Here is a 25,882-nt window from a genome sequence, read left to right on the forward strand (position 1 = left end):
TTTTAAATGTACCGTTATACACAACAACGAAAGGACTCCGAATCAAACTATATGGCAACTGGAAGAGCTTTGAACCCTTTGTGTGTTTCCACAAGAGATCTTCCAACCATATTGCTCACCCTTTTGGCTAAGTATTCTTCCTTCATTATCTTGTTCTTAATGTACCACCATAGTTACTTTCTCTCTTAGAAAGTGGTGTAAATTCTTCTTATTTTTTGGATCTATGTGTGAAGGGACTTGGACCTTCGAAGGAGAGGTACTACTAGACTAATAGCCAGTGGGTGATGTAAATTATGTTTAGAGTGAATGAGATTCCTCTCGGGCATAAGGGAAAGACAATTGCTTCTGCATTTTCCATAGCGGGCTTCAGATAATTGTGTTGTTTACGTTAAAAATGAAAGATAGCAACAAGTTGCTTCTGCATTTTCCATAGCGGGCTCTTCCGACAAACTATTAGCTTATTGGTCAAGAGTCTTTCAGATAATTGTGCCGTTATGTAAAAAATGAAAGAGAACAATGAATTGCTCACGCATTTGGCGTAGCCAACGTCTCTAAAAGGCTATTATCTTATTGGTAAGTGTCTCTCTGATAATTGCCGCGTCGTTACTGACCTATGAGGGCTCTCAGCCACATAGATAGCTCAATGTGTCATCAACACTTGACCTTGAGATGTGGATCGTCCAAGCTGCATTAGGTATAAAAATAAAAGAAAAAAATTAAGTGCAACATAGCTAAAATAATGGTTGGCTCCTTTTGACAGGTATAATAAAACATAAGTGATTTTCGCACTCTTTTTCTCATTGTGCACATCTGTGTTTATTTTTAACTTTTAGATTGAATCTATCAAAAGAGAATTAACAGACATAAACAAATAGAGGTGCGTTGAGTATGAAAATAAGTGTGCAAAGAAATTTTTTTGAAGTGACTCTGAACCAAAAAATGAAGTGACTTACTTAAAGGGAATTGTTATTGGCACTTCAAAAATCTCATTCTACACTCCAAACTTTTTATATTTGGAAAGAAAAATACACTTGTGAGGAAAGTAGAATGAGATTTTTGGAGGGCCAATAACACTTCCCTATTTAAAAATGAAAATAAACTTTTTTTAACACGTATCAAGATTGGGATTTACCTGTAACGATAAAAGAAAAACATCTTGTTACATGTCAGAGTAAGGTATTTTCTTCTTAACTATATGTGTACCAGGTACCAACCAACACTAAATGAGCAAAACAAAGGAAGCTGGAAAACTGGAAAAGCAAGGCATGCCTTTCAAACCAAAGGTCAGATCATATTCATTTAGTACCACTACAAGTTCAGTCTGGCATTAAATCCTTGGGAGTAGTAACGAAGAAGAAGGTAAAGACAATTAATTCATATGAAACTAAGTGGTGTAATGGAGCAACTGGTGGATAGGGTCTTTATTTTTAACTCACCGTATCCTGAGTTCAAATTTTCCCGCTCTCTTTAGTACAACTTAGAATAATAATATCGTTGGCAATAAAAATGCAAAAAAAAAAAAAGGAAAAAAAAAAAAAAAGGGCTGGAGTAATGGCATAGCTTTCCACGTTTCCCTTCATGCAGTAGAAATTAAAGACAAACCTGCTGGCTTTGGCCTCTTCTGTGCCTTCCTCATGTAACCTCCTTGCTAGCTAGCTATACATCACCACAGAAGAGCTACCTTTTATGCCCGTTGGTTTTATTGCGTTTCTGCATTTGCTTTTGCTTTGCTTTCTCTCTTCTGAAAAGAAGAAGGGGAAAATGGTTGGTTTTGGCTGTGGTGGTGGTGATGAAGAGGATTTTCAAGGATCTTCACCGACTCCTACCGTCACGCATAGCAGTGACAGCGTTGTTGTGGAGGGTGAGGAGGCGGCAGAAGTGGCGGAGGAGGAGGAGGTTGATCGCGAAACGTGTGATCTTCAGCTGCCTCAAGACCGAGTTCTTGCTGCGAAGCTCAGACCCCGCCTACGATGGACTCCTGAGCTTCATGCCTGCTTTGTTGATGCTGTCAATCAGCTTGGAGGCCTTCACAGTGAGTACCCTTCTCCTACTTCCTTGGCTTTGAGATTTTTCGCATGTTTTCGGATTTCGGTTATCTGATTTTATCACGCGTTTCATCTTGCAGACGCAACTCCGAAGAAAATCCAGGAGGCAATGGGTGTCCAGGGGATAACTCTTTTCCACTTGAAGAGCCACCTCCAGGTCTGTTTCATCCATGCATGATTCATTGATGGTTGAGGAAAATTTCTCGAAAAATATTCACAAACATAACCGGTTATAAACTTTTAATAAAAAAAATAAAATTAGATGAGCATTAAACTAAGACATATGTAAGCAAATGGCGCTTTACTGGACTAGCAGAAAGCAATCATGCCTATGCACTCTGGTGCAAGTTCAATCCCTCCGGATCCCCTTCCCTTACCAACTAACAATTTGACCCACAAATGCTATCATTTGTGAAAAAAAACACTATATGACATGTAAATTGAGAAGGAAAACCTACAAATTTGTCCTAAATATGGGCCTCAAATTTATAGTGTTTTAGTGCTAGATTAGATTGAAAAGTTTTCACTATTTTATTTAAAAATAAAAATAAAATACATTAAAGTACTGAATTAGGAAGGCCTCATTGCACTTTCGCCCCTGGCCTCATTGCATTTTGGCCCTTGGCCTCATTGCATGTTCGTCTTACGCTTCAGTTTGCACTGAAACAGTTTTGTTAGTGCCCCTCCTATGTAAAAGTTTGTAACCAGTTTTGTTTGCGTATATTTACCAGAGTTCTATTGTTAAGTGTTAATAGTACTATATAACTTTTCAAATTTCACTCAAAGTTATTGACGTGGTAATCATTTTTGCAGAAATACAGACTTGGAAGGCACGCGGTGAAGGAATGGAGAGAGGGGACTCAAACCTGTATGTTCTTTTGCAAAAACTTGCTGCAGTAAAAATATACCAGTAATAATGTCCTTTACTAAACAGTTGATATAGTGATGAAATTAACTTGCGAGTTGTGAAAGAAATTTCGATTTTCACTGCCACTAAATGAAAGAAACCTCAGTTTCACAGGACTTGGAAGAAAGCGGAAGCACCGGTAGTACTTCCACGCCCTCGCCCAAGCGATCCCGGAGAAAGTATGATTTGCTTTGCCCCTCAATCTTCTATATGAATGTACTTATTAACTTACTCGGAAAGGTAGTTGTTTCCGCACTCTCAGTTTCAGCTTATGCATTTCTGTCGCTTGATTTTCCTTTGATTTATTCAATCCGAAAGGTGGAAACAAGAGGATGAGTGCAGAAATAGAAAATGAGAGTGCGGAAAATCTCTACCCTATTCGGGATTACCATTCCAAAGGTTCCGTTTTCAAGTGCATTATCTTGTAAATGCTATGATGTTTTATGTTTTGGGTTGTGGCTCCATGTATAGGCACTCTTACAAACTAGTTAAGGAAGCTCTAGATGAAGAAGGAGTTAGTATGCAAGTTGAGGCAAGTTTTCGAGTTCGGAAACTAATTTGGGAACTTAAGTTGATAAATGTAAACCTACTTCTCTATTCATGGTACACAACTTTGCAGGTTGGGAGGCGATTGCATATCCGTCAGGATGCTGAGCGGAGATTCATGAATTTCGCAATGGAGAATGCATGTAAGAAGCTTGCTGATCAGTTTATTGGTGCTGCAACAGCCGCAGCCATACTTCACGGCATTGCAGGTGTAGGAAATTTGGAGCCATACCCTGCATATCAGATGACCGAGGGAACCGGTATGCAGCCTAGTCTTGAAGGCCACCCGACCTCTCACGGGCATTCGGAGAATTCATCTGTCGAAAATCTCCGTACTCATGCCGACGATGACGAGAAAACGGAGGAGAGCTTGGACAATGACCCTGCAGAAGCTTACCTGGTCAACCCGGATCCAGATATGGAGTGATATGGCACTCTGGATGAAGGAACAAAATCACCTTTGTGTTGTTTCCTTGTGGAGTTTCATAAGTTAAGATTTACCTTTTGCCTTTTGGTGTAAAATTTTGGCAGCTTATGTTTGCTGATTTGGCAAGTTTCACTTACCAATGAACAGTAAAACAGTAAGAATTTTGAGGAATTAAGCGTCCGTTTGAAAACCAATTCAGTTTTCGAGAAAACTAAAAACTGAAACATGTCCAGGTAATCGTTCTCCGTTTGCAAACCAAAACCAAGTCAAATTTTGAAAACTCGAAAAAGTAGCTTTCTACTTTTCCTTTTTCAATTTTCTGAAAACTAAAAGTAAATGATTATCAAACACTCTTAAGCTCTCAACTTCAACAAAGTTAACAGTTTAACTGAACTGAATCCCATAAATCAACTTACCAGCTAAAAATCAAAGTAAAACTAATGAAAAATATTTGAAAACTTTGAGTTTTAACAATAAGAACAAAATAAAGAGTAAAGTAAATAGTACCAAGATTGATTTTTTAGTGTAAAAATATGATTTTTCTTTAAAATAAACAGTACCGTGAACTTTTTATTAAAACTCCCAAAAATCAATCCGTTGAGAATTAAAAGAATTATCCAATTTACCTTTCCTTTCAAATACGAAATAGAAGAGAATACAAGGATTGAAGGTCCACAAATTACAATTTCTAACACAATATGATATGAAGTAAAAGCGCAACACTAGTGAAGCAGTAAAACAAAATGGGATGGAGGGGGTAAACGGAGAACTGCCGCTGGTGACGTCGCAAACGAGGACAGCACGCAGAAAACAAAGGTCTTCATGCACTATCATCGGAGAGCCGCTTAAGATACCGCAACACCATCAGCTTTCGGATGCAACCAAGTGTAAAGGCTAAATTTTTTAACAAAAGTACTTCTTCCTCCTACATATAGCAGACTCACATTTCCCAACTGTTTGAATACAATGCCAGCCAACGCTTTTCTAGTCGATCTTTACGGATGAGAAGAGGTAATGAACAAAGTAGAAAGACATGAGAAAGCCAATGGTGCCAGTTGACAACATGATTGCAGTTGCCATGATCAATGAATAACCGAGGTAAAGGATAGCCGACACAGGCCCGCTCAAACTCTGCAGGTCAAATACCAGGTAATTGATGGAGTACAGGAACACGTAAAAGGAAACTGAACCTGAGGCAAAGAAAGCCTTCCACCACCACCTCCAATCCTCCACACAAAGATGCATGTATGTGAGAACTACTGAAACTTCAGCACAAACGATAACCAACAACATAAGCACTATAAAAAGGAAACCGAAGACATAATAAAATCTTCCAAGCCAGATGCTAGAAAGGATGAAGAAGAGTTCAATGAAAAGGGTTCCAAACGGAAGTGTCCCAGCACCAAGAACAAGAAGCCATGATGGATATTTGCGTGCAGGAATCTCCCTCGGAATCTGGTTGGTTCTCACGGGATATGAAATTGGCTCAGCTCGTGTGCCTAAGAAGCCTCCGAGAAGGGTGAGAGGCACGGAAATGCAGAACCAGAGGGAGATGAGTATAAAGTACAAAGAAATGGGAAGGGCACCAGTACTCTTGCTGCCCCATAGTATGAAATTCAGTATTGTAAGAATAACAAAGACGATTCCAGGAAAGAAACATGCCACAAACCAGGAAACCGATCTCCACCCTTTGGAAGTTCCCTTTATGGTTCTCCACATACGGACAGCAACATAACCAGCAATAATCCCAAGGAAGAGATATAGAATGATCATTCCTGTCAGTAGCATTCCTCGTGAAGCTGGTGACATGAAACCAAATGCTGCAAAGATGATAGTGACAACTGCCATCCCAGTAATCTGAACTCCATCCCCAACCATCACGCAAAGAAGCTTTGGAGAATCTGGTTCTCTGAACACATCTCCCACAACAAGCTTCCACCCAGAGAGCTCCTCATTCATCTGAGCTTGAGATTCTTTGTCGAGTTCTTCGTATCTTGTTAAATCCCTCCTCACCGTCCTTAGGAATATGACAAAAACTATACCAGCTAGGAAAAAGATCACCATTAATGAATTCAGAATAGAGAACCAGTGCACACGGGCACCCTCCATCTTCAGATAAGCATCCCACCTTGATGGCCATCTTGTATCACTTTTCACAAACTCAACCTCATAAGTAAATGATACTTTCTCTTGCTGCCTTATTATTTGAGCCTTTTCGAGCTCTGCGGGGCAACTTACAGGTTTGATAATTTCATACATAGCTTTTTTCTTCATGGCCTCTGGGTCATATTTAATGCTACAAGGGTAAACCTCAAAGCCAACAATCTCAAACCCAGATGCCTTCTTCTTATCAGCTTCCGAAATGACACCCATGCCTTCTTCCCCAGTCCCAATTATCTGCACACCACTCCCTTCATACTCGTGAATCATAACCCTGAACTTGAGGTGATTGATGATGTAATCTTCTTTACTGTTGGGTGATGTGTACCCAACAGGAAACCCAGTCCACTGAATCTTAACCCCATTTTGATAAGCATATCTCATAGCGGGCAAATTATCAAGGATCATATTGACCTGATACAGATCGCGGGTTCTCTGTTTCAGCAGCTTTACGTCGTGCTCGGTCAAAGGATCTGTGGTACACAGGTAACGAGTCTCATTCACGTTCATATTAAAGCGGTACGCAGAGTTCTCGATCTCATCTCCCATAAGAAGTTCCCCGAGATTCTCAGCGCTTTTCTTGATGCCTTCAGGGGGTTTGCAATAAGGGAGACTGTAGTAGCTGAAGGGCAGCTCAGTCTCTATAGAAGTCAAGGAGTTAACTTTTGTAGTGATTTCTTGCCCTTTCGCGTATGTATGCATGTAGCTTCCGGGGAGATAAAACCCATTACAGGTGTGCACAAAAACAACCAAAACATGCAGAGCCCATTTGATTGAGGGCATTCCCGGATTCAATATCGCCATCAGAACCGAAAAAAACACAACACTCACCACAAGTTGGAGTGAGCAGTGGATCTAAGCTAACTCTTACAGATACATTCACCGATTAATCTACACAAATTTCAAACAAAAAGAATACTAATATCAGCCAAAAGAACACAAAGACTACAAATTTAAGCTAAAAACACAAAATTAAACATTTGGGTTAACAAAATCGATCAAGTACTTGTTAATTGTTCAATTTCTACACTCAAACTGCATCAGATCCCCTAATTAACAGAGCATAAACATTCAAATACTCACTCAACCAGATCTAACAACCAATAATATAATAAAAAACGCATACCCAGATCCAAAATTTTAAAATTACAATAAAAATCAAATCATGCGTTACGGAACTGCAACAGATCCATGAAAATTTTGAGAAATTGAGAACGAACCGTGACAGATCTGGAACCGACACGGATGCTGAGCGGCCGTGGTGCGCGAGAGCGAAGCAGAATCCCGGCGTCCCCCTTCGCTTAATATTATGCTGCTGATGTTATCGCGAACAAGCCCAGAGGGGGTGAGGGAACTAACTGCTTTGTTAAAAAAAATGGTGCGATTGGAGATGGGGAATTTGTTCTCTACGGACTCCAGTCGTATGGTTATATAGGGCCCCATCCCACTGTTGAAACAAAGTTAGATTGGATCTTGGATTGGATGGGCGGTTTTCATTTGTTTTTCCTTGCTACAAAGTTACAAACAAAACTGATTTTTGGAAATATGCACAAATAAATCGTATTTGTTGAGTCTAATAGCGTGCGTTTACAATTAAGTAGTGCATTAAAGTGATTGATTACATGATGAATAAGCAAAGTTGGTGAGTAATTTATCATCATGTTGACATCAAATTAAGTTCGTTGTAAGCCCTTAGGTTAGTTGAGGGCATATGTGGACGGGCAAATAATAAATCACATTGTGAAATCACAAATAGATCATAGGACAATTAGCATGAAAGAACATTTTTTTTTTATATTTGGATTTGGTTGTAGAAAATCAATTGTCATCACGTCATTATTGTGTGGTCGTTAGATGATCAATATATCGTCGTTATTAAAAACTGATCATTTTTGTGATCAAATGTTAAAAAGTGATCATTCTTGCTAATTGCCCCTAGATCATAATTAGATTTGACATATCACTTAAAACAACAAAACTTCTCAATATGTTATTTCAAATTGAATTTTGATGTTTGGATTTTGACATGTATCTCTTTGAAAATCGCTCTTACTTTGATTAAAACAAACAAATATAATTAGTTATTGACATTTTACCAAAAATTTTAAGCACTGGCTATAATTAACGACATTCTCTATTCAAGATTAAAACCTTCTATGTGTATGTGAATTATTTTTTTAACAAGCTACAATTACATCGATGATATATACACAAGTGATTTAGCTACTTTCAACTCTTTAGTATCTTGTTAACCATTATCGTAATTGTACGTTGTGGACGCGCTTTTCATCTGACTTAAACAACTCAACAACTAACCGTCTTGTCTTATACCTAACTAAAGGTTACTTATCTCGCCCAAGAAATGGGAATAATTGAGATTAAAATAGCAAACGGATGCGTAACGCGTGAGAATCTGCATATAGATAAACTGATTTCGATTTGCAAACTTTTCCGTTTGATCATTATTATGCTTTATGGTAACGAAACAGCATTGTTATCATCATTATTATTTGTTTTATTGGTTAGCAATTTTGTAAGTAAAATCCTCATCAAGGTTTGTGGTTGTAAAACTTCAACCTTTATCATTATGGTGTGATTATATAGCAATATTGTCAATAACGTTGCAATCACTGTATTTGGTAGGAATGTATAAACATGGATCTACCTTTTTTCTACATCCGAAACACATGTGGAAGTAAAGGTTAGAAACTTAAGCTTCAAGCCAAGATGTGTCGCATACGACCTTTATGTCATTTCTAATACCATCTTTAGCTAACTCACGATACCAACTGTGTTTTTGTCTTTATCTTGACCGGTTTCATGAAAAACAAGCTCGCATTTAACTCATAAGAATGATTTATATAAAATGAATTTACCATTACATGTCGTCTTTTTTAATAATACAATGTCATATGTTAAAAAATTGGCACATGTAATTAATTTTTATTAGAACAATACATCACAGTGACAATGAATCAGTTAATAATACAATGTCATATGTTAAAAAACTGTTATATGGCGTTACAAGCCAATTCATATTTGTAGCACGTGCTTTATATATTAATTATGTTTTGTAAAAGAGAAATTCTAAGGAAACTTTCTTAAAGTGTGATTCTTTTTGGACTCTCTACCACAGTTTAACATTAATTCTCGTGCCAATAATATAAAATATTATGCAAAAAATAAGACATGTCATACAGTTTATCGAGAATCCCAATTTTGAACAAATTTCCTTAACATTTCTCTTTGTAAAATGTAAATTCATTGATCATCTATACGATAACACATAAAACAACGAACTTAACTAAGAACAAATGCATGTATGCACCATACGTCAAGTATGAAGTATAGTAACATTAATTAGGGTTCTAATATAGCTCTTTTAACATGTCATTTATTACACAGAGTCACAGAAAACAATAACAAACAACAAACAAAGGCCAAATTATATTAATTGTACAAACGTTACTTAATGGAACTTGAGGCTGGTCAAGATGTTGTTGTGAACCGGGTCAGCCAAGTGATCCAGAAGGTTCTGGTAGGGCCCCACACCAGTCACAAGAGCCTGAATAAAATAACCCAATATTGCCAGCATGGCAAGCCTCCCGTTCTTCACTTCCTTGAGCTTCAACTCGTTCATCGACTTCTCATCTTTCCCAAACCCTAGCGGGTTGAACAAGGGCCCACCAGGGTAAGCCGGGTTCCCGGACCCACCCAAGTACTTCTCAAACCCCAAGAAGTATTGCTTGGCCATGGACCCGGGGTTGTACCAGTCCTGGAACCTCCGGTGCTCGGCGAACCCCATTAGGGCAAGTTCAAAGACAAAGAGCGTGTAAGGGTCGGCCCAGTAGTTGTAGGTCCCGGCTGGCGGGATGACCCCTGTTTGAAACCAGGGCAGGGCAGTCTCGGGCGGGATTAGGCCGAGCTTGCCCAAGATTTCTGGGGCAATTGCACCCACTGCACCAAGCATAGCGTAACGTCCGTTGATGACTTCACCGTAGGCTAGCCATCTGGGCTCGATGAACCCACCTGTGCCGTCTGGGTCTGAAAGGCCCAATGGGTCGAATCCATAGTCGCCGGGAAGGCTGCAAGTCAAATTTAACCATTTCCAAATACTCTCTTTTATTATGTGACAAGGTCAAACAATGAAAGACAAACACAATTTTCTTTTTTGGTTTTTGAAAAAAAGGAATTTCATCACGGCAGTCCACTTTTATGTGATTAGAATGACTACATTTTAGCTTTTTTAACCTCTATCGAACCCGGAACATGTCATGTGAAAAACAAACATAATTTAATTGTCAATCTTGTACATCTCATGCGAGCCAAATTTAAAACCTAGTTCCGCCAATGTAAGTAATGCTACATAACCGTTTGCAATCACACTGAAAAGAACAATCACAAATCGTTACCTGCCATCCAAGTAAGAAAGGCTCTGCTTGGAAGCAAACCACAACTGTCTGTCCGCTCCTTGCTGAAACCAAATCAAACAAACCACAAGATCATAAGCAAAGAACGTCAGTTGCGTTACACTAACCGAAATCAAATCATAACACCACATGACGGTATTACGACCGCACCAAAAAATCACATTCACGTACCTTAACAGGAGGAGTAGAGGCCGCCCTTACGACAAAGGAAGCAGATTTTCTCGACCCAAATGGAGATTGGACGGCCTTTGCTCCTCCAAATATCTGCCTGGCAACCTCCTTTGAGGCCGTTAGAGAAGATGATGAAACCAGAGCTTGAGCTGCCATTTTCTCTCTCTCTCTCTCTCTCTCTCTCTCTCTCCCTCTCTCTCCCTCTCCTCTTATTGCTTCTGCCACTCAATATTTTCACTCGGTTTCTCAAATACCACAACTTGGTACATGCAACAAGGAAGATACGGAATTGGTGTGGGCCAAGGGGGAACCAAGATTTGTGGGCAATGTGGCGTTTGAGATCCTGGTGGATATTGGTGCTGGACCCAGGTTTCAGATTAGGTTGAGATCTCACTGCCCAACAGAGTTTGTACACGTGGCGCCATTAACTGGATAAGAGATATTGCAAATTTCTCATCCGATATCTGCTTTCAGAAACTTGGTATTGGTTTTCCACAATTTTCTTTTTTTTTTTTGCTCAAATATTTGGCACTCTGCGGAACACACTGGTTAGATCTCGTTTTGACATTTTGTCATACATCTTGCTTCAAATAACAACCATGCTCAAGGATAACATTGAAGGAACATTGAGCCATTCCATGTGTGTATGTAAAATGGGATGGAGGCAATGCATATTTTGGTCATGTGGTTAATCATATGATTAGGCAAGCCAGACTCGACATCAGGTCGTACAGCCGTCTTCAAACCCGAAGACTCAATGAATCAATTGGGTCACAATGGGCCAAAAGGCCCAAAATAGAGGTCAATAAGCAACAGATTGACATGGGCCTCAAAATTCAGTTATAACATAAATTGGACTCCAATGAGGTAAAGCTAGCCCAGATTCAAGCCCAAATTAGGAAAATGAAAAACGTGGGTCCCAAGGTCGACCGCAGAGGATCCCAACCCGTAAATCTCCCTTTCATTTCGCTTCCCTAAACCCCTTCGCTTCGCCTCAGAGGTTTTTCTCATTCACCCACTTCCTCGCCTCTCTCACTTAAACCCTAAACCCTAAACCCTAAACCCAAATCTTAGGGTTTCTCTCTCTCTCCTCTGAAACCCTAAACCCCTTCAAATTACATAAAAATGATGACCACCATCCTGCGCCGTACGCCTACTATAGCCACGGCGCGGACCTTCGCCGCCATCGAAACCGTCCTGATCAACCACCATTCATTTCTCGGCGCGTCGGCCCCCGAGCTCGTACTCTCCGCAAATGGTGCCGTCGCCGGCGAGGCTAGGTTATACACCGTCTCGGCACCGAGGACGAAGTTGGGTTCTTCGTACGTGTATCAAGTAAGGGGCTTGCACGCGAAATCTGGGGCATTGAGCTTTCAAGCGTCTACGGCTCTGGGCGCGCAGCTCGCCGTTGATTACTCCTACGACGAGTCGATTGGAAGGAGCGGCGACGATGACGGACTCGAGATCGCGAAGCTAGGGATTGCTAAGGAGATCGTGTCAGCTTTGGCCAGTAAGGGTATCAGCAAGCTGTTCCCCATACAGGTGATTAATCATTTCCCAAATTTGTTGTGCTCTGTTTGGTTGATGAGAAAATGATTGAAAAATATGATTTTTTTTTAGTTTTTTTTGTTGGTTGATTTGTGTATGGACTATGTATTAATTCATTGTTTGGGGATTTTGTCTACAGAGGGCTGTGTTGGAACCTGCGATGCAAGGGCGGGATATGATTGGTCGCGCTCGAACAGGAACAGGGAAAACTCTTGCGTTTGGGATACCCATTTTGGATAAAATCTTTAAACACAATGCCATAAAGGGGTTTGTTTCTCATATCAAAATCATTAGTTAGATTGTTAATGTGCTCGTTAGGGGTTTTCGGTATGATTATCAGATTTCCTCTTTGCAGCATTTTCCTTTTGGTTTTTGGAGTATGGATTTGATTTATGTTTGATTATATATAGGCGTGGAAAGAATCCTTTGGCTTTGGTTTTGGCCCCGACAAGAGAACTTGCAAAGCAAGTTGAGAAGGAATTCCATGATGCAGCACCTGGTTTGGAGACAATCTGTGTCTATGGTGGTACCCCCATTTCAAGTCAAATGCGAGCGCTTGACTATGGAGTTGATGTGGCTGTTGGCACGCCTGGTCGTGTAATTGATCTTATCAATAGGGGAGCCCTGAATTTAGGGGAAGTTCAGTTTGTTGTTCTTGATGAAGCTGATCAGATGCTCCAGGTGGGATTCCAGGAGGCTGTAGAGACAATCTTAGAGAGGGTACCAAAGAAACGTCAGACGTTGCTGTTTTCTGCAACAATGCCCAATTGGATTAGAAAGCTTACTCAGAATTATCTAAAAGATCCAGCCGTTATTGATCTAGTAAGTATGTTTTTTTTAGTCTGTTCTTCGTCGACCTTGTGTAGCTATTTGTAGGATCGGATCATAAGAGTGGCATGCTAAACCGAGTACAACCACCTTAAAACAGAAGGTTTTCTCTTCATTTCAAAATTGTTGTGGTGCTTAATGGATGTGACCTGATGGTTTCTATGACTGACAAGCATACTTTTGGTTAAATTGAATGAGCAACTTGTCTTGTCCATTTGTGTCTGGATATTTAGTGAAAGTTTGCAAAGACGGAAGAATTAGGTTTCTAAAAAAAATTCAAATTACAGTAGCGGCAATAAGTTTTCTGGTGAGTTTTTTTTGGTAACATAAAAACTACTAGTCTAAAGATGGCTAATGGGATCGACGTATTCATCTGATCATATTTGCTAACTGAGAGCTGACGTGTGCTTTAGGTTGGGGATTCTGATCAGAAATTGGCAGATGGAATTTCTCTATACTCGATTGTTTCAGACTCATATGGAAGAGCATCAATTATTGGACCACTTATAACAGTAAGTAATCTTAAACTTTTCAGCTCTTACCTTTTCCAACATCTGGTCCTTCCTCACCATCAAGTATGTGTGTTTGTTAGGAACATGCAAAAGGAGGAAAGGCTATTGTTTTCACTCAGACAAAGCGTGATGCTGATCGGTTGGCATATGCCATGTCAAGAAGCTTTAGATGTGAGGCTTTGCATGGGGATATTTCACAAAGCCAGAGAGAAAGGACCCTTGCTGGTTTTCGAAATGGGAATTTTAATATTTTAGTTGCCACTGACGTTGCTGCTCGTGGGCTTGATGTACCAAATGTTGATCTGGTGAGATTTATTTCACCATTTACTTTTGATTTTGTTTCATTTATCTATGTCTTTGTTTATGCTCTAGTTGATAATCACTAGACAATTTAATACTACATTATTCTCTAATCAAGCAGTTATTACAACATGTTCTCTTTCCCTTCCCTTCCGTTAGCTTTCATGACTGAATTAAAGCTTTTAAATACTGAAGCATTTGGCACTGATAATGTTTTGGATTCAAATTAAGGAAAAGGAGTTGGATTGACTTTCTTTGCTTTCTTGGTCTTAGGTGATACATTATGAGCTGCCAAATAATCCAGAAATATTTGTTCACCGGTCTGGCCGAACAGGTCGTGCTGGGAAGAAAGGAAGTGCTATTCTTGTATACACACAGGCTGAATCCAGGGCTGTTAGGACTATTGAGCAAGAAGTAGGATGCAAATTTACTGAGGTAAAGATGAAGTTCTTTTACATTTGCATCTTTGGATTTCAGGGTTTTCTTTGGGTGGACGCTGCTTTTAGTTCAAGGCATTGAGATTAACACAACTCTGAAGTTGATTATCATGTGTTTTTGGGTAAATTAATTAATAGGTTATATGCCGAAAGTAGCTTGACAGTTTATACGCTCAGGATGGTGTGCAGTGCTGTGCACTTTCCTGTTAAAGTCTCTAAATGAATGATACTCATTTGACAGAAACAAATAGGCATTCCCATTAAGGATCGTGTTTCCTCTAAAATGTTTCTGTGGGGTCTGGATTCACGTGCATGCTCTCTGCCTATCTGATTTACTTCTTAGTTTGAGTCGAAGCTTACCAGAGGTCTGACATAGTCCTCTCTGGTATTGCATGGGGAGCTTCGCATCATTTTTTGCATGCTTGGATGCCTCATAAATTGCAATTTATATATTTCTTGGAGAAAATGTCTGCTTTTGTGTATGTTACACCCTAGACTGATTATCTCATTACTTTGTGATCACCAGCTCCCCCGGATTGCTGTTGACAGCAAAAGTATAGACATGATGCCCGACATGGGTAGAGATCGATCTGGGACGAAGGGTAGTCGATTTGGTGCTCCTTCGGGACCTGGTTTTGGCCGTCTCGGTGGGTTTGGTCGTTCCAATAGCTATGGTGATTCTTCTGGTCAGATGGGTAGATCTAGTGGGCCTCGTCCCGGTCGTTATGGTTCCTTCGGTGATTCTCAATCTGGAAGTGGGTTTTCCGGATCTAGTTCAAACCATGGAGGAAACTTTGGTAATTCAGGTTTTGGTCGTTCAAGTGGTTTCGGTAGTTCTGACCGCTCAAGTGGTTTTGGTAGTTCTGACCGATCAAGTGGTTTCGGAGTGTTTGGTAGCTCTGATCGATCTGGTGGTTCTAGGAAGTTTGGTTCGGATCGCCAGGGTGGACTTGACAATAATTCTAGCCGTTTTGGGAGCTTTGGGAATGACAGGTTTTGATGATGATCAAAACAATAGCAGACCCTTCGGATTTTATTCATTAGCAAGTCTGTTTATTTATTTCTTCTTTATGGTTGATCTTTGCCATCCCACACATTTACTGGCTCAGGTTGGTTTCTTTTAATTGACATATTCCTCTGCTCTTGGGTGAACAGCGCTGACGATTCACTGACACGTCTGTCTTGCAATGTCAGTTAAGAAGATACGGAACCCAGGAGGAGAGAATTATCAAACAATTATTTGCTTTCATGAACCGAAGTTATAGGGGGCGTGTAGCGAAGTGGTGCAGGCCGAGGAAGCGTCTTTAGGTGTTTTTTTCTTCTGTTTATATTAAGTTTAAAAATTAGAATATGAAACGAAAGTCATCTTATTCGGATAAGGAGAGGAGGACTCCTAAATTAATTCCATCTTTTTAGTGTTACTGTGTCCATGTTTCGATTTTACGTGGTTTATTTGAGGTCGTGTTAAATCCTTGAGGTTAGATTTGAAGCTAACAGACCATGCCCAACTTGACGACAGGGGGCCATTTTATTAATTCCAGGCCTTTGTGGTTGGAGCATTTCAATTCTCTCTTTTACAGCATCCCTTCTTTAAAATTTAAACCCTCGGAGTTGTCGTCGGCAAATTAATTTAGCTTTTTAAACAGTCTTCACCGGTCGATTGCAAATTAAGGTCCGCTTTTCAGGCAATTATGATTTGACTTAGGTTCTCTTCCAACAAAGTAAAAACTGTGTTTCAGTAAAATTTTCACTTACGCATATTAATGCGCGTTGTCGCGTTTTGTTTGGGAGCGTCTGGTTAAGGTCATTTGTCTTGAACGCACCTAGTGTCTCCGGGAAATACTTTCTACCTCCTTTAGGGCATGTGATTTTAACATCCTTTTAACGTTCCGCTATGCGCCCCTACTCGTTTTTGGCCTTCGGTTTAAAGAAATCAAAGGAGAATTAAGAGACCGTAATTCGAGGTTTATAATGATAAAATAAACACCATATATTCAAGTTACAAATTATTCTCAGATTGATTGGGATTTCAGTGTACGCACGCCAAAGCCAAAAATAGCGAAAAGTAAATGGCAGTAATCTAATTTCTACTTAACGCGAGATTTAATACAATATTTTGTCCTATGAAAAATCCGTCCGAAAGCGACGCATGAGATTTAGCAAAACAAAAATTAAAAAAAAAAAAAAAGAAACAAAGAACCATGGCATGATTTACATTTGTAGGGTGTAAAATGTTGTCATGCGTTGAAGAGCTTCCTGAAAGGCCCGTCTTTTCGATCTTTTGCAGCTTCGGTTAAAGCCAGGAACCTCTTGAACCCTGTTGTGGCTGCACCTCGCCCGAGTGCAGCTGCTCTGGTTAGCACATCGTCTCTGGATGCGATAAGTCCGGCTGAAGCAGGATTTGGTATCAGAGCAGCTGCGGGGGCAGTTGGGAGTGGGATTGGTGGTGCAGCAGGTGGTGGGAGAGAAGGTTGTGTGATTCCCGGGCCGTGCTTGTTAAAGTCATCCAGTATACTTTGCTGATCTGCTTTCTTAAGACCCTGCACATTCATACTCATATTCAGTGAAACATGCATCAAATTAATCGGGTCATCCAACTCGTAACTCTTTTGGATTAATTCATGAAGTGGTATAAATCCGCAGATTTCTTTCATTGTTCAAAATAGTTTGAAGAACAGAAATGCGCTAAAATGCAATGTCTGCTTGCAAGTTGGTCTCCTCTAGTTTCTTAAGAACTTTGATTTGATTAATGGAATGAGCAACAATATCTCATGTGAAAAAATGAATGGACGCGAAAAGGCAGGATAAGTTGATGATTACCTTGAGCTCCAAAATTCGCTGAAACTCCATTGGCGTTCCCTCTGGTAGTAACGCACGATATGTATCCGCAACAGAATCAATTGGCGACAATATGACCTGTACGCAAAGACAAGATAAACCTACTTCAGAAAAGAAAACCAGAGGCTGCCAGAATGAGTACCAACAAACTGATACTTACCTTCAGAAGTGCTTCAGCTTTGCTCATCTCCCGGCTTACAAATTTCGAATAGCTAGCAGCACGTGATGTCTGTTTGAAGAAATATATTGATCTTTTAATAGGTTTGATTTGTGTGCTAAGAAAAATAACCAGTCAATTATGACGAGAAAACTATCAGGGGCACTTATGAGTAGGAATCAAGAAATGATTTTCCTGCTTTAAACCCTGGAATGTATACTTTAGGTGAGTGACACTAATAGGATCCTAATACCATAAACGAGGAAGGAGCTCCTTGTACTTTAATAGTTCTGATCATACTTGTAACTATAAACATATATCAACAATTCACTCACTTGGTGACCAAGGGATGGTATCTCCAAAAGAATTGTCTTTACAGCTTGAGTATCCAGTAGCATCTGCAATAACATCCAAAGCATTTTTTTTAATCTCAGAATCACATCAATCAGTCACGATGTTCACTTCTGATATAAACTACAAAAATGCTTGGAGAAAAAAGAAATGCATTTGATAAATGCATAAGAACAATATCCTCTAGTAGAAACATACATATAAAACAATTCAGGATGAAGTTTGATTGATTGATTTCTATCACAAGGTAAGATTCAAACTACTTCGAATTCAAGACTCGAGGGAAGTGGTATATGTATCCCTTAAATCTCATTTGAGAAGTGACTATATATACTTGTCCTCATTTCTTGATTTAAACAAGATTAGGTTTAAAAGGAAAAAGAGACGATTATAAGGAAAGCAGGCCCTACTTGTTGCGCTCCAGTTTCTGATATTTGCTTGCATTTGAAAATGTTAGTAAAGAAACGTGGACCAAGAGATGACGCAAGCTGCACAGATGAAGAGATTGGAACAACATTAGCAAAATGTTCAGAAAGGACTTTGGTGTTAAGTATACGGTAGACAATTGTGTGAAGGATGGTGGCACACAACTTTAAAATGGTTGAAGAAAGCATGTCATATCAATAAAACAAAGAAAAGTGAAAAAAAAAAAAAAAAAAAAAAGGGAATAAATAATGATTCATGAACCTAGGAAAACAAGACCAAGATCTGTGGAAAAATGTTAACATGAAACATGTCTACCCCTTGTATTACCTTGTCTAAGAAAAATTGGAAGTAAATCGGTGAAAGAAGTGTTCCAAGGATAGGAATACTAGTAACAAGGATCATATTTATGCCATTAACATACCTGCAAAAAGGTGGATGTGGTCACTTGTAGAAAGTGTGTATTGGATGTAAAAGAGCAAAACTTAGATTAATGGTAGCTTACTCTGATTGGTCACCAACACTTTCAAGCGTAGCCCATGGAACTCGTGTCATTGCAGCCATTTCAGCATCAAACTTAGTTTCTAAGCCATGCACCAAGGTTACTAATGCTTTTGTTATAACGGCTGAAAATTCATCCTGCACGATTGCATAACTCTTGTAGAAAATGAACAGGAAAAAAAAAATGCCTTAGGTGAACTTATAAAATAGGCAATACCTGCACTTCCGACATATCCACCCCATCAGCAAACTGAGTATCAATTATTTTGGATACACTTTCAGCCAGTTCACCAGACTGCAAAAAGTTAAACATAAATTAGCAAGAATTTATAGTAGTTTTCCTTCTTGTACTATTGTGTATGTCTATAAATAAATATGTGAACACCAGATTCAGTGCTAATCATAAAACAATGACACCTCACAATGGTTTCAGCAATAAAACATGCCATGTCAACTAACTCTATAGAAACCTGAGAAACCAACTAATACTGACAACAATTTCCATCAGAAACTCAGTCTACATGGTAATCACATGTATTGATGATAATTACAAGCATACACGTTATACACCTATGTTAAAATTTATAACAAGATTCACATGACACATAATGGCAACATACTAATGCAGTCAGTGATGAATACAATAAGTAGTTGATTCATTTTCCACTCAATTTATTATGGAGGTATGTGTGTCAAACACCTTACAATCATAGACTGTAATGTAAATCATTACATTAATCGGTGCCTTTGTTAACTTCTACCTTTTGTAATGCGATAATAAGAAAATACATTAGACAAAAAGAATCATCTAGTTCTTATTTATCCAGAGGTTCCCATCAGACATAGTACCCCTTTCTCATAACTGTAAGTTTACGTTGAGATGAGGCATTATAGCTTCACTCGCACATAGGAATCAAGCTAACACTCAAAATTCAGAGTAGCTGTATGTCTCTAAAAAACTACTTACCGTCTTATGGCAGTACTCAGCTGAGTTGACAATGTAACAAATCACCCTTTCATCTCTGTCAGATGTCTGCTAAGCATAAAAGAAAAATAGCATCTATTCAGAATAACAAGAATTTTGTGAAATGTCATGAAGCTTAAAACTGGTCCCTTTATACCTTTATCTGTCCGTCCATACCAGTTGCAGCTGCAACGATCCCTGTACCACCTTTAGGCAGTCTTACAAAAAGCTTTGTCGCATATGCTTTGAGAATCCTTTGAAAAACCTAAACTTGGAAAGAGGCACATATCATATTCTGGTTAATAAAAAATATCTAATTATAAGTACTGCTTAAGTCGCAAAGAAGAAACATGCATTTTTCTAATCTTTGAAGGCGGCTGAAGTAGAATAGTCTTGCAACAAAAAATGATGGCCTATAATCACTATGCATCCACAATAGAGTGTTGTTTATGGATATGTAATATTGTACGCACTACGTGTGTCAACACCAATTAGGATATTAAGTGAGGAACTTCTAGAAAGTACCTTGAACAAATTAAATAATGTCTGGTTCTTTGTCAAAGCACTGCATCGCTTTAAGCTCCTCTTGATTATAAGAAACAACTGCAAGACCAAAAAGTGCAACCAAGTCACATTATCTAACATCATTAAAGAAATAACCATGACCTAAAGAAAATTAAGTCATATAAGATTCTAAGGCATAGTTCTAAGAATTCAGTGTCCAGAAGAAAAAAGTTTTCTTGAAACAATAAAGGATCTACAAGAAATCAAGAATATACCAATTTGAGTATTGAATAACATTTCAACATTCATATCACATAAATAAGTTAAAGAATGACATCAATAAAACTAAGAGTGACTGAGTCCAGTGGAAAAACGCGCTGTCCCCAAATCAAAGGCTTTTAGTCTTATTCAAGTCATTCTCATTAACTGCAACACTAAACTTCTAAAGCGACGGTAGAAAAATAATGAAAATCTAAGTGCTTACCTGGATGCTACTTGATAAAACATTATTCTGACTTCCCTCCTCAATGTCCCATGTTTCCTCCTATTGGAAAGATGAAAACAAAACTTAAATCAAAGAGGTAAAAACACGAGCAAACTATTGAACATATGTTATAAGAAGTAATAAACCTATTCTACCTGAACAAGTTTCTCCAAATTCTCCATCAGTGTCTTCTCTTCTAGTTCTGTGTAAACATTCAAGTGAGGCTCAAAGCAAGATGAAATGATTCCACGGAAGTTGAACTGTAAAATCAACCAGTACATGTAATTCTCAGAAATTATAACTATGAGAAGGTAGACTTAGCACTAAAATACAAGAGGACCATAATAGTAGACTATAACCACAAACATGACGATATCTTCGTCATCTTACCATAGTAATAACCCCAAATTTTAAGCAGGATATGACAAATCTCACATGGATTGCTTACAAATATTTACAGGATACACTCAAGCAATCTCACTATATAAGATTCACCATTATAGTATGCTAAAGGTAATGTAGAGAAGGAATGGCATATACTAGAAAAGTCAAAATGTAATTATACACACTCATGGCTTATTTCATTTCATATATATTAAGGGGTTACCTATTATGAAAGGATACAAGTAGTAGAAAAAAAATTACCCCAGCTGCAGGCGCTGATAACTCTTTATCCTTTTCCTGGAAAATGAAAATCAGAAGGAAAGCTTATTAACTTGATGGTATAAGGAATTCACATTGTGAACATTTCAACCATATTAAGCAATACATAGCATGCATACCTCTCTGCTACTTTCCTGATGTGCGGCAAGCTTTTTTTCATACTTCTTTCTAATATCTGAAGCGCTTTGACTAGTGTTTTCCCCTCTACCAATTTCTTCAATCTCATTTCCGACCTCCCTGCCTCGAGTACCACCACCAAATTTCTCTGCCAATTCATCCTCAAATTCAAGAGTTCGCTGTAGTGCCTATAGACAGCAGTCAAAACATTAAAACCACCAACAAATGATAAAAGTTTTGAAGGCCATGAGAATGGATATAAAATGTCAACTACAATGAAGATTTTTTTGTTATATTTATCACTAGCATATCACTTACAAGAAGCCTAAATATAGATGTGCCACTTGAGGTAAGGAAATGCTTAATGAGTATAGTTTCCCATATGAAGTCTGATTAGGCAGATCTAACCAAACTTGCAAAGACAATCCAATCACAACCATAATTGGGTTTGGTTCAGTTTTCTCTTTCTATTGTTTTTGTTTCCTAGCATAAACTTCACCGATTAATTAAAGAGAGCACCTAGCGACTGGAAGATCTCAAGGAGACAAGCAATGCATGATCCATATGGCTCCAAAAATATAAATTAATATGCATGCACTACATCACTCATGGGTTGTTTAAAGGTTTCAACAGATGTACCCAATATTATTAAGGAAATGACAAAACTAAGGTTTTGTACTCTGCTGATAGGTTCAACTTGGTTTCTATATAAAAAAAAAAGGATCTCTCACTTGTTTACTGACCCATTTCCAGTTATTTTCATGAGGCAAAACAAATGATATCACATCATATGGACAACGAGTTGAAAAACAAATTGTAGAGAAAACTGAGTGCAACAAGAGACAGATGGTTGCATTTATAGCCAAGCCAAAAGGGAAGTGGATTAAAATAGTGCAAGAAGATATGATGACATAATGATATTCGATTCAAATGCCTCAAAAAGGTTGAAATTGGGTTTATCTGAAGTCTGAACTTAGGTTGTTTGTGCAGCTTCTACAAGAATAGACAAGAATCAAACTAATCTAAGACAAATCAAAGAAGCACCAAATATCACTCCACAACTACATGTAAAAGCAATCCAACATAATAAATTAGAAATATGACTTACCAACAATAATGTCCCAACATCAGGCTTTTCTTTCTGATTATTATGTATATCTTCCAGCTGCTTTCTGAAAAAAAGAACAATACAAAAAAGTTTTAAATTTTTAAGTTTCTTTGAATTTCTCTGGTAAAATCAGATGTTAACTAGAACCCACTATGTCCCGAGGGTCAAGTAAACGTTAAAAGGAAACGAATAAAAAGTCAACCTCAAAAGTAAACTAGGTTAAGTGTCTTTTATGGAATTTTGCTTCAAACATTTTTCTTCTCCTCTGATTAAAAAAAAAAGATTAAGGAAACTAAAATTTCAAAAAGTAAATGAAGAAAAGAAAGAAACATGTATTTTATCTGCTATGTGTGATGGCATTACTCGCCCCCCCCCTTTCTACTTAGTTACACGTGTGACGACCAGCACATAGAACACTACAATGTTCAGGTTTTTTTCTTGAAGCACTATGTGGAAACCTTGAATATCATAAAGATGGCAACAGGAACGACAGTTTCCAAATGTTAAATGTTCTTTTTCAGCATTTTAAAAAGTTGATGGCCACATTTTTTGTAAAAGAAAAACTAAGAAACTTCCACCCTCTATGAAAAGGAATTGAAGTTATCAACAAAATATGATATCGAAGGGAAGTTGATTGTACCTTGTTTTTTTACAGAACTGAATACAGAGCCGATAAGGAACATGCCATGAAGTAGGAAAGATTTTCCAGATTTCTTCATTTGTTCTCATACGACGCTTTATCCATGCATATCTTCGTTCAGTTTTATCCAACTTAGCTAGTTCTACAAACAGAGAAAACAAGATTAAATTCAAAATAAAGGACAATTAAAGTTAAGTCTTCATACATACTGAATGCATCTTTGCTAAGAATAACATCAAACATGAACACACACCAGCTCCTTCAAAGATTTGCTCATAGGAAGTAAGTTCCCTGCTGCAAAAGTTATTTACTAATTCTTCCCTCACAGATGGCTCTAAAGCATCAACAACCAAGCAAGCATCAGATAACTGCTGAAGTAAATTAGTTTCCTCCGACTCCTTTCCAGTACCTAAGCTGAGAATAAACCGCAAAAGAGAAGATACTAAGGATCTATGAGTCAAAGACAGCAAAAACATTATAGTTGCAGAAGGTTAACTAAGAGTCCTAGACAACAACTCCTCCATATAGTTCCTGCCTTAAATAAAATCTAAGGCGCACACATCCTGACAAAGCATAAAGAATATAACCAAATGCTATAATTATTAAAGCCAAAACCAAACATTAACAGCCATTTAATGATCTATCCTTTTAATGGTCTACATACTTAAATATTGATTTGTTATACGGCACTGCAAATTATTTTAAACACTTACCTTGAGAAATCGGAAAACACGTGCGACTTTAGAATTTGTTTGATATTCTTAAATTTTTCCCTCAGCTCGGTGATTTTTGGAATGTCCCTGTAAGCTTCAAAATGGCTACATAACTGGTTCACTGCCTGATACGCATCATAAACTAGAATCAAAATGAAGCACATTCTCAAAATTCATATAAATCTAATCTTCTAAAACTAGCAAATACTTCTCAATCATCTTTGTATAATGCAAAAGTTCGTATCAGGAAGAAAACAATTCTATTCCAAAGATGTAACATATGAAAAATAACACAAAACGCATGCAAACAATGCGCATCATTTCGTATGAGGATCTTCCAATTGCTTAAATAGAGTGTAATAATAATTGGATGCTACAAAAGACTAAAGCATAATTGAGAACTTCAATCGAAAGGAATCACAAAGTAACCTCCTTTTTTACCTATAGTAAAATGACACTGTATAATAGCAGATAGGTTACCTCCAACTGTGCAGCTGCCTCTTTATATTGTCGTTTTGAAGCCATTACTTGAAGCTGTTCAACAGCAGAGACTGCCATGTTACAAAAGAAAGGGTACTCCCATGAGAATGTAATATGAAGGCATTCATCGTCAGTTTCTAATCAGTGTCAAACAGTTGATTGATAAATCTTGATCAATCATCACTGTAAAAATCATAAACAAGCAACTAACCGAGCATGGTCAGGCGATGAAGAGCAGTAATCGTCGTTGTTATATGCTTCTTTGCAAAGTCTAACTTCTTAATGTCGCGACATATTTCTTGAACCATTGTCTCACTTTGCTCAGCTTTCGTTTTAATTTCGCGGATTTTATACATGAGTTCCTGCCTTAGAGCATTACAAAGTAAATAAATAAAACAAAAAAAAAAATAACAAACTAAAGAAATTAAAGCCACATAAAATCCATTTACAACAAATTACAAGCTTTGATTTTACAAGCCTTGATTTTGCAAATTAACCAGAGAGTTTAAGAACAGACCTCCACGGCATGCGTAGCAGCGGCGAGATCTTCTCTCGCTTTCGTCCCCGAATTGCTCTGAAAGAAAAAAACACCAGCCAATCCATCAAAAACCACAACACTAGTAAAAAAAAAGGTGCAATTGCAGCTCTGAGCTCAGAGCTCAAAGGGCAGAGGCGACGACCTGCTGGCGAACCGCCGCTAAAATTTCGGCATCGACACGCCGAATCTCACTGTGTATCTTCTGCATTAGTGGTTCCACACCAGATAAAGACGCCTCTGTTTGCACAATTCAAAGAATTCAAAGAGTAAGTCCAACACCTACACATTCTGCTTATACAAATTCATACAGATACAGATATAGATATATATATATATATATGGAAAGAGAGAGAGAGAGAGAGAGAGAGAGAGAGAGAGAGAGAGGCCTGTGGGGAACATCTGGTTGATGTATTCCAAAGCGCTTGACTTGTCCATGGCTGCCAAATTAAGCTCTGAGCTCGCTGATGGCAGAAACAGTTGGAAGAAGGAGATCTGAGAATTTGGAGAGTGGATTCTCTCTCTGTATCTCTCTCTCTCTCTCTCTCTCTCTCTCTGAGAGTTGGAGCTTTGCTTTCGACTCAGCAATGACGCTGGAAGATGGGTCGATCTAAGATCGACGAGATTGCGTGAACCAGGTTTCGGAGGAGCAACGACTCAGACCCGAATGTTTTGGAGCAGGCCAGAAAGCGCGGGTTTGATCCCAATATGGGCTGGGCCTCTACTTTTGTCGTTCTGTGGGCCGAACAATTTTGCATGAGATACTTTGACGAATTAAATTGAAGCTTAGATGCATTTGATTGGTAAATTACTAATTTGACAATTCGATGTTAGACGTAGGTTAAGTTAATTGGCGATCACAGTGTGTCATCTCTTCTTACGCCAAATTTGTCAGATGTTGGTTAGTTAATTGGCAATGATAGTGTGTCGTCTCTTTTTAAGCAAAATTTGAAACTCTTATTATAAATTAAAATAATTTAAATTTTTATACCGTCATTGTCTTGAGCATGTGTTTGGGAGTGCTAATAACTTCTCATCTACTCTCATTTTCTTTCTTAGAGTTATAAGGGTACCCGAAATATGCATAAACATA

General features: G+C 38.4%; 5 protein-coding genes across 7 annotated transcripts; 2 read left to right on the top strand and 3 right to left on the bottom strand.

The window, feature by feature from the left end:
* The first annotated feature begins 1,761 nt into the window (after nucleotides 1–1,761).
* LOC137739025 (protein PHR1-LIKE 3-like) lies at nucleotides 1,762–3,939 on the top strand. The gene is made up of 6 exons (XM_068478498.1): nucleotides 1,762–2,032; nucleotides 2,126–2,202; nucleotides 2,859–2,913; nucleotides 3,059–3,131; nucleotides 3,424–3,484; nucleotides 3,572–3,939. The coding sequence occupies exons 1-6, from the start codon at nucleotides 1,762–1,764 to the stop codon at nucleotides 3,923–3,925; spliced, it is 891 nt and encodes a 296-aa protein (XP_068334599.1). The 3' UTR covers nucleotides 3,926–3,939.
* Nucleotides 3,940–4,529: 590 nt separating this feature from the next.
* LOC137739460 (transmembrane 9 superfamily member 12-like) lies at nucleotides 4,530–7,492 on the bottom strand. The gene is made up of 2 exons (XM_068479033.1): nucleotides 7,306–7,492; nucleotides 4,530–6,976 (listed from the first exon to the last, which is right to left on the bottom strand). The coding sequence occupies exon 2, from the start codon at nucleotides 6,887–6,889 to the stop codon at nucleotides 4,910–4,912; it is 1,980 nt and encodes a 659-aa protein (XP_068335134.1). The 5' UTR covers nucleotides 6,890–6,976; nucleotides 7,306–7,492; the 3' UTR covers nucleotides 4,530–4,909.
* Nucleotides 7,493–9,436: 1,944 nt separating this feature from the next.
* LOC137738784 (chlorophyll a-b binding protein 8, chloroplastic-like) lies at nucleotides 9,437–10,903 on the bottom strand. The gene is made up of 3 exons (XM_068478258.1): nucleotides 10,687–10,903; nucleotides 10,498–10,559; nucleotides 9,437–10,170 (listed from the first exon to the last, which is right to left on the bottom strand). The coding sequence occupies exons 1-3, from the start codon at nucleotides 10,840–10,842 to the stop codon at nucleotides 9,555–9,557; spliced, it is 834 nt and encodes a 277-aa protein (XP_068334359.1). The 5' UTR covers nucleotides 10,843–10,903; the 3' UTR covers nucleotides 9,437–9,554.
* A 789-nt stretch (nucleotides 10,904–11,692) lies between these two features.
* Nucleotides 11,693–15,736, top strand: LOC137738918 (DEAD-box ATP-dependent RNA helicase 53, mitochondrial-like). 2 transcript variants are annotated; one of them, XR_011069074.1, is made up of 8 exons: nucleotides 11,693–12,228; nucleotides 12,374–12,501; nucleotides 12,645–13,056; nucleotides 13,476–13,574; nucleotides 13,655–13,879; nucleotides 14,148–14,309; nucleotides 14,838–15,420; nucleotides 15,506–15,736. XR_011069074.1 is itself a non-coding variant. In XM_068478386.1 (7 exons), the coding sequence occupies exons 1-7, from the start codon at nucleotides 11,812–11,814 to the stop codon at nucleotides 15,309–15,311; spliced, it is 1,917 nt and encodes a 638-aa protein (XP_068334487.1). In that variant the 5' UTR covers nucleotides 11,693–11,811; the 3' UTR covers nucleotides 15,312–15,736. The 2 variants fall into 2 exon arrangements, 1 of the variants encoding a protein (XP_068334487.1); XM_068478386.1 differs by having other exon boundaries at nucleotides 14,838–15,736.
* Nucleotides 15,737–16,381: 645 nt separating this feature from the next.
* Nucleotides 16,382–25,393, bottom strand: LOC137738917 (vacuolar protein sorting-associated protein 53 A-like). Of its 2 annotated transcripts, XM_068478384.1 has the most exons (24): nucleotides 25,179–25,393; nucleotides 24,935–25,029; nucleotides 24,772–24,828; nucleotides 24,466–24,616; nucleotides 24,255–24,325; nucleotides 23,775–23,899; nucleotides 23,315–23,475; nucleotides 23,062–23,203; nucleotides 22,422–22,485; nucleotides 21,316–21,501; nucleotides 21,179–21,214; nucleotides 20,689–20,793; nucleotides 20,534–20,593; nucleotides 20,071–20,148; nucleotides 19,703–19,810; nucleotides 19,549–19,614; nucleotides 18,799–18,876; nucleotides 18,586–18,719; nucleotides 18,411–18,504; nucleotides 18,068–18,145; nucleotides 17,642–17,704; nucleotides 17,310–17,378; nucleotides 17,132–17,227; nucleotides 16,382–16,851 (listed from the first exon to the last, which is right to left on the bottom strand). In XM_068478384.1, the coding sequence occupies exons 1-24, from the start codon at nucleotides 25,225–25,227 to the stop codon at nucleotides 16,549–16,551; spliced, it is 2,469 nt and encodes an 822-aa protein (XP_068334485.1). In that variant the 5' UTR covers nucleotides 25,228–25,393; the 3' UTR covers nucleotides 16,382–16,548. The 2 variants fall into 2 exon arrangements, with proteins under 2 accessions (XP_068334485.1, XP_068334486.1); XM_068478385.1 differs by lacking the exon at nucleotides 25,179–25,393 and having other exon boundaries at nucleotides 24,466–24,620; nucleotides 24,935–25,026.
* Nucleotides 25,394–25,882: the final 489 nt, after the last annotated feature.

The sequence above is a fragment of the Pyrus communis genome, chromosome 7 (genome assembly GCF_963583255.1).
Source record: "Pyrus communis chromosome 7, drPyrComm1.1, whole genome shotgun sequence".
Classification (NCBI taxonomy): Eukaryota; Viridiplantae; Streptophyta; class Magnoliopsida; order Rosales; family Rosaceae; genus Pyrus; species Pyrus communis.